At 40.6% G+C, this 15,484-nt stretch overlaps 1 protein-coding gene across 4 annotated transcripts in view; it reads right to left on the bottom strand.

The window, feature by feature from the left end:
• LOC109911177 (progesterone receptor-like) overlaps positions 1-15,484 on the bottom strand; it is a 292,961-nt gene that overhangs the window by 79,734 nt on the left and 197,743 nt on the right. For all 4 annotated transcript variants that reach the window (XM_048598029.1, XM_048598031.1, XM_048598030.1 and 1 more), the window contains exon 6: positions 567-711. In XM_048598029.1, coding sequence (XP_048453986.1) covers positions 567-711 — 145 coding nt within the window. The remainder of the gene's footprint in view (positions 1-566; positions 712-15,484) is intronic.

Genomic DNA, 15,484 nt, shown 5'->3' with positions numbered 1-15,484 from the left:
AGTAAAGCACTCATCATCAACATTCTGGCTTAATGTTCCAGCTCTACACCTTGTTATCCTAGATAGTATCACACCTATTTTCTCCAACATTAAGCCAGAATGTTGATGATGAGTGCTTTACTAATTGCCCACAGATTCTGTTTCACCCTCTAAATTAGGTTTGCTTTCTCCTACCTTTCTGTCACCTCTTCTTTACCCCCATATAGCCTCAGGAAAAAGTAACATGTTTTTCAAAATGGTTTTCAACATTTCTGAAGTAGTTTAGTCCTGCTATCCAGACACATTCTCTTGTGTGACAGCATCCATTGATCTTTTTCAGCATCCCTTGTTGATTATTTATCCACAATTCAATAGGGCTGCAAGTGCTTGGATCAATGCGAGCTGAAAGCGTAGTCAAATAATTTAAATGACGATTTCAGGAACAGAAGCAACGTTGGACCTCTACATAATACACACATGTTCCTGTAACAACAAGCTATTGTGTAACCTTTACAAAAATAAACATCTAGCATCATGATAAACATTACATTGTTATTTTTATTAAATGTAAGAGTGGATCTACTCACTCATTGAAAATCAGATCTGGAGCAAAGTACAGCATTTTTCCTTTGACGTGTTTATATGACCGCCATCCCATTGCAAATACCATCAGGCCCATCCAAGAATATTGAATGAGAGTCATTTGATCATCTATGTGCAAATTCCGGAAGCCTGTAAATACACATGCAGAGGTTCAAAAGAATTGTCCTCATTATTGGCATTGTGATGTGCACAGAACCTAAGAGCTAACCAAAAGTGTTCCAATGGGATTAGATTTACAAGTTAATGAATGAGTTTCCATTTCCCCTTCATTGAGATAAGAAGTTTGAAACTGACTGATTACTCACCTGCAGTTTAGAGCCACACAGATCATCCAGGTAAAGACCCAATGGAAAGAACCATGCTTCTTTGATATGCTAAGGTGTCACATGACTTTGACCCATGACATATCAACTTTACCGGTGCCACATAAATTCCGCCTTATTCTTATTAGAATCATCTAACAATGATTATTTTAGCATGTTTAAAATAAAATGATTAACCTGGACCTCATCATCCACACAAAGTGATTAATAACACTGTATTCAGTAATCATTATACTAATGTATATAGAATGTTTGAAAGCAGCAGAAATGAGGAGAGAGATAGCAGGAACTGCTGATGCTGGAGAATCTGAGATAACAAGGTGCAGGGCTGGATGAACACAGCAGGCCAAGCAGCATCATAGGAGCAGGAAAGCTGGTGTTTCGGGTCTGGATCCTTCTTCAGAAACGTCAGCTTTCCTGCTCCTCTGCTGCTGCTTGGCCTGCTGTGCTCATCCAGCTCTACACCTTGTTATCTCAGAAATGAGGAGAGATGTTTTTCTTCCTTTTCAACAGATTTTCAGTATTCCAGGAGCAGGTGGGCCTGCTGTCTGTGGGACCATTCTCCTGTAATGACGGAGGGCATCCTGTCCCTCTGTTAAAATGGATTTCAAACATTAGGAATACACCATAAGCCATCTTCTTCATCATTCATGACATAACAGTCCCAACTGGTATAAATGTAGGTGATTTCTGTTTGATCCAATAAGGTGTCTTGGGGAAAAGTGGGGAAAGAAATTAGATGATCTATTTTAACTCCTACTGTGCCTGGGTTTCAATGTAAAATTCCAACCTGTAGATATCTAGATGGAAACGTATTCAAACAGCGATGTTAGCTAGGTTTGTGGCAATTTCATAAGATAATAGATTCTTGCAAAAATGTTGTTTATGTGATGTTATAAATCAATTTTGTGCCATGTTCTGGTGTGTACTTCCTGGCTTTCATTGTGCTGAATAGACAACAACATTCTGTTCTGGTGAACTGGAAACAAAATACTTGAAGATAGAAATTCCAATTTTAGCATAAGAACGGATAAGCATTTTTGTGCTGATTGTTTTTCATAATATTTTTGGTGACGTGTACTTCTTTACAGTGCATTCAGAGGAGATGGTGATAAAATGCACTTGCTTTAAATGATATTGAACCATTTATTATTGAATTATCAAGCACTTTAAATAACATGAGATGCGCATTATCTTCAATCCAGCTGAATAGTATGGAAAATTACTTTAGATAACTCATTAACGGATTTAGCGTGACAAGGTCCTTTTTTTGTTTTCGGCTGAAGAACAAGTAACTGAAAGTGGATTTACCAGGCAAATTTTACTAGATTTACCAGAGAGATTGACCACAAATACAATGAATGTATGTCATTTAATCATTGCAGTTTGACAAATTTGCAAGGAATTTATGATATTGTCTGTAATGACATATCATTACGTATAAAAGCACATGAAACATACAGGTAAGTATAATGGTACTTTGACCATAGTTAATCCTCTTTAACATAACCAAGTACTAAAATGATAGACAAAGGCATGCTGTGAAAATAAAATAGAATTTTCTCAGTGCACACGTCTGAGCATTAAAAGGATGCTACAAATAATATACAAGCAAACTTGAGCAACTACAAATGCTGTAAGAACCAGAGGAATAACATTTGGGATAACAAGGTGTAGAGCTGGATGACCACAACAGGTCAGGCAGCATCAGAGGAGCAGGAAAGCTGACGTTTTGGGTCGGGACTGTTCTTCAGAAATGGGGGAAGGGAAGGGTCCAGACCCGAATCGTCAGCTTTCCTGCTCCTCTGATGCTGCCTGGCCTGCTGTGTTCCTCCAGCTCCACACTGTGTTATCTCTAACTCCAGCATTGGCAGTTCCTACTATCGCTGAGTGAGGAACAACATTTGGGTTGTGGTGGGACGAGTTTAGCTAGCAAGCTTACCAAGATAGTACTGGATCACACACAATGACAGATACACTTATGTTAATTATAATTACTTTGGTTTTCATCTTTGCAGGAAAAAGTGACATTTCCTCGTGGGATGGCTGTTGCAATACAATCCCAGTGTAGATCTTGTATACATGATGAGCAACCACTTCTGGAAATGATCAGTATGCCAACTGTAGATTGGGCTATTGGGCAAATGGAAGCTCCAGGATGATATCAAGCTGCTGGTTTGTAACTTTTACAGAAAAATGACATCTCAATTGCAAGTTGGTTTACAATCTTCTCACCAAACAGTGACACAGAATCACTGCAGAATTCAGCATAAATTTCATCTGATCACAAGAAAGTTAACATAAACTGAAAACAGATTTCAATTTACTCTCTTAACAAAAAGTTGAGAAACCATGAAAAAAGAAATTCCTCCCTTGTTCCGAAACTTCTGTCACACACAGACAGGTTGATTCTGCATGATTAGTGACTATCCAAAGGTAATCCTCAGCAAGTGAATTCAATACTAGTGGCAAATGGGGAATAGTTGATCAGAAAAATGCAGAGTGAAACCAATCAGAAATTTTTAGTGGGTCACATATCAGCATTATAACTGCAAAAACTAGCTTTTAAGTAAATGAGTTCTAACTAGAGGATTCCCAATAACCAGAAACATTTATCTTGACTCTGTGGAGCACGTTCTGGAAGGTGATTTGAGTATTCTGGTGGTATCCAGGGGCTGAATTTTATGAGCACTCACAGACTGGAAAATGGAGGGATCCACAAATTAAGGAAATGTTCCATTCAGCACTGAACCAACATTGGCCCTCCTGTCCTCACCATCACATTTTTATGGGAATTGAAGGAGGCATTGAGTTGGCTGCCAACGTTTGTCTCAACAGAGGCCCTAAAGTGGGCAATTAGTCTTGCTGCTGTTTGTATTTAATGGGCTGAAGGAGAGGCCTGCACCTAACATGGAGCTTGGCAAATGTAACCCTACAGACTGTTAGTTAGCGAAAGGGGTCATCTCCCTCTTGGTTCCTATGACAACTGGAAGTCTTAAACCCACATTTTTGCCTCTCCACTTCTAGCCTACCTCTGTCCAATCCAATATGTTTGACAATTTAATATGGTCTGAAGGAATGCCTGAAGCCTAATGGAACAAGGGAACAGGCAAGGGATATATTAATTAGAAGTTAACAAGGTTTGAACTCGATGTATAAATATGGCGAGCTAGTAATCAGTGGTTGTGTGAGTTGTATAAAGTGTGGCCAACTGAAATAAAGCACTGACATAAAAATGTGGATTTGAATTCTGTTTACATGCAGTGTTCTTTTGAAGTTAACACATATCCTCTGACCTTCTCACAGTTGTCTCTTAACCCAGCCTTGGTGTGGTTGCAAACTTATGTGGACTTAGGGATATTCATGGTTTTCTGCCTCCTGGATCTACAATCACTAACAGTGGCCACTGGTCCTGGTGTGACACAAAGCTGTTGGCTTCCAATTAGCTGGCATCTCGCTGAGGCTTCCCCATGGAGATAGAGGGAAATCCTGACATACTAATGAAAGGGCTGTTATGTGAAAAAACTGAATGCACTGAGCTAGCCAAGCAATGGTAGATGTGTCCCTAAAGGGTCTGCAGGGGTGAAAGCAGTTCATCCACTTGATATAATCCAGCCCAATAACCTGGATATCGTTCTATTATCTTGAACATTAGTGGTGTTATGCTCTGTATTTTGTTAATGAACAAACAATAACACCCACGGCATATGTAGCGAAGCTGTTAATGGCATAGAGTATACCTGGAGGTGAGGTATTTCATGAACACTCTCATTGTGCAGTTGAGGTCCTTGGACTCACATTCCATTATATGATGATGATTACCTTAAATGCACTAGGAGACCAAATGCAGATAACTATAGGGGATTTATTGATTAATCCCATTGTAGTTCAATACCCTATGATTGACTTATTTCCTCCAGCATAATTTCTTCCTGGTCTTCAATCACTTCTGGTGATGCATGTGTTGAAGGAAATGTTGCACAACATACAGCACATCAAGATTATTTTACTTTCTCTGGGGTGCCTTATAAAAACTTCAAAGTATCTAAAGCATAGTTTGACCAGGCCAATTATTTGCTCTTTCATGGCTTATCAATGTGGCTGCAGTTGTGCTCTGTTGGGGTTTGGAGGCATGTACAATCGGAAAGTGTTTCATAATGGCTTAACACATTTTGCGTACAATGAATTACTTTGAAATGCAGCAATTTATTTTTGAGTAACCATAGCAGCCATTTTTGTACCCAAAGATCAAATAAATGGCAATGAGATTAAGCAGTCGCATGCCTCTGGTGGTGTTAATTGAAAAAGGAAAGTTGACCAACCCTCTGTTCTTGGAATAATGCCATGGGATTTTACCATTCAACTAAACAGGTAGATTGGATCCACTGTTAATGCCAGAGACTAAGTACAGCACTTCCAACATCTTGGTAGTTACCCACTGAACACTGCAGTGTTAACATTCAATTTAGAGGTAAGTGTGGTATTAACTGAAATATAAAATATAACAGGTATCTCATACTTCTGTTGCAGCGCTTACAGCTAAATCTGTACAAATGGACACACCGAGAAACAGTCATCTGTAAAAAATAAATGCTTACTGATTGTTCTAAATCATTTACATGTAGTAGAAAAAAATGGTACAATTACTTGCAAATTTTGAATCATGGACAACCTAACTCTGCTTATTACATAAATTGCAGGACACCTAGTAAGTGCAAGACAGAATGAGGAAAAGAAAGCAACATTTTATAAGGGAGATTTCTTTATTCAATTTGCATTACCAACAATAAAACCCCGTCCTCTCTGGGATTGAAACCATGAACAGCTCCATCAGGTGCAGAGTTGAGCAGCATCAGCAGCAATAGAAGGAGTGATGGCAGCAGCAATAAACACAGCAGGAGACAGGGCGCCAGGTACAGAGCGCAGGAGCTGAACAGCCGCAATGTGAGCAGTGGTGGTAGCAGCAACAAGTAGATTATGTTCAGGGCCCCAGATATAGGACGCAGAGTAGCTTGGCAGCCTCAGTAATAAATAGAATGGGAGACAGGACCCAGATACAGAGTATGGAGCTGAGTAGTAGCAGCAGCGTTAGGAGCAGACAGCAAATATCCAGAGAAAAACACTCAAAGAGTAATGTCACAGAGCTTCAGATTGATGGGCAATGTTATCCTTTTTTTCTGTATGCAAGTCCTGTAGATTAAATTAAGCAAGTTAGTTATTTGCTGAGTAGGTTTTTAAGGTTTTTAATTTGGCTACATTGAAGTAGACTTCAGTCTAAGAAAGTCTTAAGTTGTATTTAAATTAATTTTCTATAAAACAAAAGGAACTCAGCACAAGGGTATCAGCTGATTTTCACATGTCCAGTGATTAAGTCTTCAGTTTATTTCTGTTAAATCAGCAAATCATCAAATAAATAAAGTGATGGCAGGGCACCTCAGTTCACTTTAACACTATTCCATAAGGGAACCTTTCAATTCCTCGATAAGTAATGGATGTTGTCAGTTCCAGTTTTGTACAGCATGAGCAGCTACTGGCGTTGCTGTGGTGCATCCACAAAGCTGAAAGTTGTGAATCTAGGGGAGGTGGTGGCCCAGTGATAATGTCAATAGACAAATAAACCAGAGATCCAGGTTAATATTGTTGGGGGCATGGGTTCAAATCCCACTATGGCAAATAGTGAAATTTAAAATCAATAAAAAGCCAGTGTAAGTGTGACTACATGTGTCAATTATTTAAAAAAAACATGCAATTCACTAATCTTTTTAACAGAAGGAAGTCTGACGTACTTACCTGGTCTGGCCTGCACATGACTCCAGGCTACAACAATAGAGGTGACTCTTGAGTGTGATCAAATGGCAGCTTAAAGTTGCGCAGATAGAGGGGGTGACCAGCCTATAATCAAGGAGGACCAGGAAGGTAGTGTAAGAGCTTCTGGTTCAGAATACTGCCAAGAGTGATGGTTCCACTGGGGTCTGCAGTCAAAACTAAGTTCATGACACCACTGCTGGTTTAGTTGTACAGGGGATGGCAGGGAGAGATATGGTCCATATAGGTATCAACTACACAGGCAAAAGTAGGGATGAAGTCCTGAAGGCAGAGTTTAGGAACTTGGGAAACCCGTGACTACACGTGGTACCAAATACTGATGAGTATAGAAATTAGACAGATCAGATAGATGTGTGGCTGGTGAGATGTACAAGAGAGATACGTAAACCAATATCTTTATAGGATGGTTTGCTGGTACAATTGGAGAAAGTTTAAATTATCTTGGCTGAGGGGTGGGAATCAAGATGTAACAGACAGGAAAAACAAGGGACACAAGGAATTTGGAGGGGATCCTATAAAATGGAAACTATAGACTCCATACAATTAGATTCAGAAATAGCAAGTTACTAAGTGGGATTAGAGGAAGATGGAATTCAATAAATTCTATATTAGTTTTACCGTGCATGCATGTGAATGCACAAAACATGGTCAATGTAGTTGGTGAGCTGCAGGTGCAGATCGCCATGTGGCAATATGATTTATGGTGACAAGATGATTGGCAAAACTGAGTAATTAATGTTCCTGAATACATAATATTCAGCAAAGATTAGGGAGAAAAGAATGGATAAGTAGCAATATTGACAAAGTGAAGGAATCTGTTTAGTTAGAGAAAAGAAACACTAGAAGTATCATTACACTACTGGATGAGTTTTATAGCCCCCCATCTAGTGGGAAAAAAACTGAGGAAGAAATTTACATGAAGATTATAGAGAGGTGTTAAAATTATCGAGTAGTTATAATGGGCTTTCATTTTCCTAATGTAAACTTGCATTGTAATCATGTTAAAGGCAGAGAGAGTGGAGAGATTGTGAAGTTTGTTCAGGAGAATTCTCTATATCACTGTGTTCCTGACTCAACAAGGAATGAGGCAGCATTGGAAAATGAGGTGGGATAAGTGGATCAAATGTCGATGAGAAGTTATGATAAACTTGTGAAAAACATTAGTTCATCATTGACTGGAGTAGTGTGTTCAATTCTAACACTGCACCCTAGAGAAAATGGAAAGGTTTTAGGAGGGGAGTAGAAAAGATTTACAAGAATGGTTCCATGAATGAGGCAGACAGATTGCAGAAATTGGGATTTTGTCTTTTGAGTAAATGAGGTTATAAGGGGACTTTAATTGACAGGTTCAAAATCAAGAATAGTTTGGAGAGTAGTTTGGTAGATTATCTGACCATCAATAGAGATAGTGAGTCAGAGAACACTGATTTAAGGTGATTAGCAGAAGAACCAAAGGTGACACAAGGAAAATTTTTTTTATGCAGTGAGTAGATAAGACCTGAAACGTACTACCTGAGACAGTGGTGGAAGTAAATTCTATTGTGGCTTTCAAAATGGTACAGGATAATATTCTGAAGAGATAATATTTGCAGGGCTACAGAAAAGGGTAGGAAATTCAAACTAACTGAAACACTCTTGCAGAGAACAGACAAAAAGATGATGGAGATAACACGGTGTAGAGCTGGATGAACACAGCAGGCCAAGCAGCATCATAGGAGCAGGAAGGCTGATGTTTTGGGCCTAGACCCTTCTTCAGAAATGGGGGAGGGGAAGGAGGTTCTGAAATAAATAGGGAGAGAGGGGGAGGCGGATAGAAGATGGATAGAGGAGAAGATAGGCGGAGAGGAGACAGACAGGCCAAAGAGGCGGGAATGGAGCCAGTAAAGGTGAGTGTAGGTGGGGAGGTAGGGAGGAGATAGGTCAGTCCAGGGAGGACGGACAGGTCAAGGGGGCGGGATGAGGTTAGTAGGTAGGAGATGGGTGTGGAGCTTGAGGTGGGAGGAGGGGATAGGTGGGAGGAAGAACAGGTTAGGGAGGCGGGGACGAGCTGGGCTGGTTTTGGGATGTGGTAGGGGGAGGGGAGATTTTGAAGCTTGTGAAATCCACATTGATACCATTGGGCTGCAGGGTTCCCAAGCGGAATACGAGTTGCTGTTCTTGCAACCTTCGGGTGGCATCGTTGTGGCACTGCAGGAGGCCCAGGATGGACATGTCGTCTGAGGAATGGGAGGGGGAGTTGACATGGTTCGCGACTGGGAGGTGCAGTTGTTTATTGCGAACTGAGCGTAGGTGTTCTGCAAAACGGTCCCCAAGCCCCTGCTTGGTTTCCCCGATGTAGAGAAGGCCACAACGGGAACAGCGGATGCAGTATACCACATTGGCAGATGTGCAGGTGAACATCTGCTTGATGTGGAAAGTCTTCTTGGGGCCTGGGATGGGGGTGAGGGGGGAGGTGTGGGGGCAGGTGTAGCACTTCCTGCAGTTGCAGGGAAAAGTGCCCGGTGTGGTGGGGCTGGAGGGGAGCGTGGAGCGGACAAGGGAGTCACGGAGAGAGTGGTCCCTCCAGAAAGCAGATTAGGGTGGGGAGGGAAAAATGTCTTTGGCGATAGGGTCGGATTGCAGATGGCGGAAGTGTTGGAGGATGATGTGTTGGATCTGGAGGTTGGTGGGGTGGTACGTGAGGACGAGGTAGATTCTTTTTTGGTTGTTATTGCGGGGACGGGGTGTGAGGGATGAGTTGCGGGAAATGCGGGAGACACGGTCGAGGGCGTTTTCGACCACTGAGGGTGGTTGTTGCGGTCCTTGAAAAACGAGGACATCTGAGATGTACGGGAGTGGAATAGCTCATCCTGGGAGCAGATGCGGCGGAGGCAAAGGAATTGGGAATAGGGGATGGCATTTTTGCAGGAAGGTGGGTGGGAGGAGGTGTATTCTAGGTAGCTGTGGGAGTCAGTGGGCTTGAAATGCCGCCTCTTGCAGTGCCACAATGCTGTCACCCGAAGGTTGCAGGAACAGCAACTCATATTCTACTTGGGAACCCTGCAGCCCAATGGTATCAATGTGGATTTCACAAGCTTCAAAATCTCCTCTCTTCCTACCGCATCCCAAAACCAGCCCAGCTCGTCCCCGCCTCCCTAACCTGTCCTTCCTCCCACCTATCCCCTCCTCCCACCTCAAGCCCCACACCCATCTCCTACCTACTAACCTCATCCCGCCCCCTTGACCTGTCCGTCCTCCCTGGACTGACCTATCTCCTCCCTACCTCCCCACCTACACTCACCTTTAGTGGCTCCATCCCCACCTCTTTGACCTGTCTGTCTCCTCTCCACCTATTTTCTCCTCTATCCATCTTCTATCTGCCTCCCCCTCTCTCCCTATTTATTTCAGAACCCCGTTCCCCTTCCCCATTTCTGAATAAGGGTCTAGGCCCGAAACGCCAGCCTTCCTGCTCCAATGATGCTGCTTGGCCTGCTGTGTTCATCCAGCTCTACACCGTGTTATCTCAGATTCTCCAGCATCTGCAGTTCCTAATATCTCTGATACAAAGATGATGGATCTGTTGGCCTCCTTCTGTCTTATAAATATGTTATGATTCAGTCACAGGGATAAAGAGGTTTTTCGGACACTGTTGATTCTGGGTAAAGGGATCTCCATTGCATAAAACCTAGAATCGATCAGTCTCGGGGGGCGGGTGGCAGCGAGGCGAGGTTGGGGGGGGCGTGGGGGTGAGGTAAGGGGTATCCTGGGTGAGGCAGAGAAAAGTACAAATCTGGAATTGAGATCTATTAAAATCAAAATAAGGTGACCTGAATTTGGAAAGGTTGGTGATGTGTGAATCTCAAATTGTTGAGCTCGATAGAAGGACTTGAGAGACAGAGCACTGGAGAAAAAGTTTTTCCCTTTTGTTGATTCTTAGTTTGTCCTCTTCACGTGTTTAGTCACTTCTTGGTCTTTGGCACTTTTTACAAAGTCACTGTTTGTACAAAATATTCTCAACTACACAGCACCAAATCTTCGTAAGTTAATTTGAACACTATTTATTGAGGCCATGTGATCTACATCACATAATCCAATCTCTCATGTTCAGAAATCAGACAGACACTGCATGAATCTATGCAGCTACGAATCCCTCCAACCACAATTAGCAACACTACTCCACCAGTACATCAGATACTTTTAAGCTGTTAACAGCCCTCTTCCCACCTCAAGCTCTTCAAACATTAACATCTATGGCACAAAGAGGGAAGAGGGTCCTAGACGAGGGTCTGCAAGATATTAATCCACCTGAACCCGGGTAATATGTGCCTCACAATCCGACTGTACAGAAGCTGCCTTTCACTGTTTGTGCTGCCAATGTAGCTGATCCTAGTATCAGGCCATTCCTCCATCAGGGAAAAGACCATGGAATGCCAATGAACTGGGGAAGATAACAAAGCAGAAAAAATAGCTAAAGCGATATCCCATTGACTGAACCCCAGAATTAAGTACAATTCCAGGAGAGAAGATAGGAATATTATAGGAGATGTAATCAATCCTGCAGTACATAAAATGAGCATTTTGAAACAAGGGTAGCTGTAAATAAATCAGCTTGACATAAGGATCCCTGACTTACAGCTTTCATTACATGTCGTTCCAATGGAGCCCAACAATGTAAGTCGTGATATTCCAAGAAAATTGAAAAAAGTGGATTGTGATGTCAATGATTTCCACGCTTCTATCACATACACCAATATTGCATAAAATTTTAGACCTTCCCATTGATCTAGATCAGGGCACTGCGTACCACTGCTTAAAGAGCCAAATATTTACGGCAATTTGAGGTTCTATACCAAAGGAATGCAATAAAATATGTATGGAATACATTTAATTCCCTTTTAACCCAATCCTATTACATTAGAGATGAATTATGCTTGGAACTTCTAATAAGGTTTGTAACTCAGACCAACATCCTGGAAAAGTCTCAAGGGAACAACTAAAAACATGACACTGCATTTAATGGAGTATGACATAAAAATGACTTGGCAGTAATGTGCAGATTGTACAGGATATAATTCTAAACTATTTCTAGGTCTTAGAAAATAAATAAGAATTTTGATACTTTTATAATAATATGAATAAATGTTCTTTATACACTTTCATTTAAACATATTTTTTCTTGGGATAATGACCCTGAGATAAGTAGGATTACATTTTCACTTTCACTGCACATGAAAGAATCTGATCGAGTGGATCAATAAAATAAACATTTGGAGCCGGGAGGAGCAGGATCTATAAAGATGAATGATGCACTTCATCACGCTAATGGAATATGTGTTGAAGATAAGAATTTACCCCATGTATGGAGTTGGAGACATCAAATAGGAGCAGGATCAAATGACTCACCACTAAAAATTTCGTAACTTAAAAATCTTTGCTGAGTTCATGTCAGCAGAATGCGCGTTTTCTAAATGAAATGTCAGAAATAAGCATGATTTAAAGAGGATAAATGAGCTCATTAAAAAAATCTAGACTTCGTTGACCCAAGATAAAAGGGGGAAATTGCATTCTTCAAATACTAGGGCAGCAGCTTAACAAATGGTTACTCCTGCAGCTGACAGATACTGTAGTTTGGAGCAGAAACACCCTTGCAATTTGATTTTCCAGGAAGAAATACCTTTGATTGCCTTCACTATCCTGACCTTATTGACAATTTCCCGATGGCTCATTTATTTGGGCTTACTGGATTACCTTGCTTTGCTTCAATTTGTTCAGTTCTTAGTGAACTCCACTGTGTACCTGCTATCAATGCCTGCAATTTTTAATGTGACTAAGATGTGTCTCAGATCAACGTATCAGTAGAAAAGGCCAAAGTTGTAGCTTGCCAGTTTCTTGCACCAAATGATAGCTTAGCTCCAGAGCATACGGTTCCATCTATTCAGCGCAATATAGTCTTCCTAAGCTAATTGATTTTGTCTCATTTTTATCTCTTAAAACAAAAGACATCCTGAAAATGAAATTAAATGAATAACATTTTTTCAATGTATGATTTGTAGAATACTGTATATCAATTAAATGACAGCTCATAATAGGAGAATAAATTCAGTGGGCTTTTCTAACAGGTCTTTACACATACTCTCCTTCTAGGACTATTGCTGTTATCTGGCCGACCCTCTTACCTCCACTTCAATACAGCAATGCTGACACTTACTTTGTTGACTCTGATGTTAAATTTTGCCCTAACATTTCATTCTAACATGAATGTGCACATAGTCTTCTCTCTCTAATATACTTTGGAGCAGTGTACAATGAAATGAAGGTAACTATCATTGAAGCACAGAATGCAGAGGCCTACAGTATACAGTTTATGACAATAAATGTGGCCATTTCCTTCAGCCTAGCAAAATTCTGAAATTGTTTCACTTCAGTTGTTTGCTTACAAAAACGTTCTAGGATTTTATAAACTGAACATCATTGACCATTCATATTAATAGAAATAAAATCCAGAAAGTCCTATTGAATACTTTAGTCATATTCCTGCCAAGTGCTCTCCATAAATGATACTCTGTGACAGGAACACAATTGTGGAAAATCTGCCTTGTTGGCTTGGCATCTGTTTAGTTTTCTTACATTTTCTGAAGTCATTTGAAAAGTTTTGCTATGTTAAATGTGCTGAACAAATACAAGTTGTTTTATTTTTTATATCTCTACCCTTCTTGGGAAAAGCCTTACTACATTCAGGATAATCCCGAAAGGATACAAAAAGACAAGGAAACAATTGTGCCATTTGGTAGAGTATTTAAAAATAAAACATAGAAAAGAAACTGAAACCATTTCCAACCTTCTAATGACAAAATAAAAAACTGCAGCTGCTGGAATCCAAGGTAGACAAACAGGAGGCTGGAAGAACGCAGCAGGCCAGGCAGCATCTGAAGGAAAGGAGCAGTCGATGTTTTGGGTATTACCCTTCTTCAGGACTGAAGACTGAAACATTGACGGATCCCTTTCTTCAGATGCTGCCTGGCCTGCTGTGTTCTTCCAGCCTCCTGTTTATCTACCATTCAACCTTTTAAAAATGGACTGATGAATAGACTGGTTTGATGTGGAGCAGTCACAATCATAAGGTCTTGTATTCTAAGGCAAGTTTATTATCTTTACTTTCATTTTTCCCCCTTATTTCTCTTTTTCTGTTCCTTAGAACTTGATGTTGACACTGCGTTAAGATAATTTTCCATTGGAAACTTCTGATACATAAGCCAAATTTCTGTTCCTTTCATGTAAACCAGATGTAGATACCGCATCCAGCAGCTGGAAAGTGATGAGGAATCAAAATCTTTGTGGATTTTCTGATCCGTTATCTAGAGGTGGGTAGCTCAATTTGGTAAATTTCACAACTATACACACCCACTGCAGTCTGTAGGGCTCTGAATTATGGGATTTATGGAGGAGTGTGGGTTGAGCGCATCAGAAACACGCTGTTGGGCACCAATCAAACAAGTAACAAGCTGGAGGTCTTTGGTAAAAATTGGTTCAATACTGGGCGTGAATTTCTAATTCAATGAATAAAATCAAGTTCAGAAGGTTGTGTATTCAAGGCAGGTGAGGGCTGTGGGCTGTGTAGCAGATGGAGCTTCAGGGACACATATCACTCTTATGGAAAACCAGATGAGCACTCCTCTTCCTCCTGGTCTTAATCATTTTATAATTACGGACGTCCTGCTGGATAAAGTTAGATAGAGTCTGAATGTTCCACTAATTGCTCTCCCAAAATGGTAGCCAGCATCCTGCTTCAAACAAAATATTGTGATTTACATATTGAAAAATCATAAAATTGCAGAGCATCAAGGGCTATCCAGTGGTAGGCACATTCCAGGATATCATGTGTCAGATTGTGACAGGAAGATTATCTCTGCAATTTGAGGTGCTTTTATCATTTTCAGCCGGTTTTATTTGTACTTTTGCATTGTTGTTGCCCCTCTCCAAACCAAGCTATTAATTTTAGTTCAGGTTTCTTTTAATGACAACGTTTAGTTTATAATTCATTTAATAGCTGCACACCCAAAACAGACATCAAGGTCATCAGCCAACAGGACTAGAAGGCGATAGCCAGGAGTCACTATAATTATTAAGTAGGGAAAGAACTTGTTGGAGTTTTACAGTTGAGAGAGGAGAAGAGGTGGAAAAAGGTTATATTTTCCTTGTGGGACCTGAAAAAAACATCTTGCTTCTCCTAGCTGCATGAAATAAGTGTACAATTTACCTTTGAGAACTTTTATTTCTTCCTTGCCTCGTTTGACAACCTACAGCAGTCAGTCTGCTTTGATGGTAGTTGAAGTGTTATTGAGGTCCTAGTAACAGGATAGGACTGTATTAATATTCTTTTTGTTTTAGTCAAGCAGGTCTCAGCCACCAAAATAAAGGAACCAATTTAAACAAAGAAAAATGAAATATAATCTGACTGGTAAATTAATGGAAGTAATTTTAATTGTGCATCTGCTTTGCTTCTGGGAAAGGGGTGGTGGCAGTTACTGGGTTAGAATAATTCTGCAAAATATGGATTCTTACTAAATAAAAACTGAAAGAACTGTGAATGCTGTAAATCAGGAACAAAAACAAAAGTTGCTGGAGAAGTTCAGCAGGTCTGGCAGCATCTGCAAAGAGAAAAATCAGAGTTAAAATTTCGGGTCCGGTGGCCCTTCCTCAATTTTTATTTCCACAGATGCTGCCAGACCTGCTGAGCTTTTCCAGCAACTTCTGTTTTTGTGTATGGATTCTCA

The sequence above is a fragment of the Rhincodon typus genome, chromosome 6 (assembly GCF_021869965.1).
Source record: "Rhincodon typus isolate 14 chromosome 6, sRhiTyp1.1, whole genome shotgun sequence".
NCBI lineage: Eukaryota > Metazoa > Chordata > Chondrichthyes > Orectolobiformes > Rhincodontidae > Rhincodon > Rhincodon typus.
Note: the sequence above shows the minus strand (reverse complement) of the source record. Positions and strands in the feature narration are given on the sequence as shown.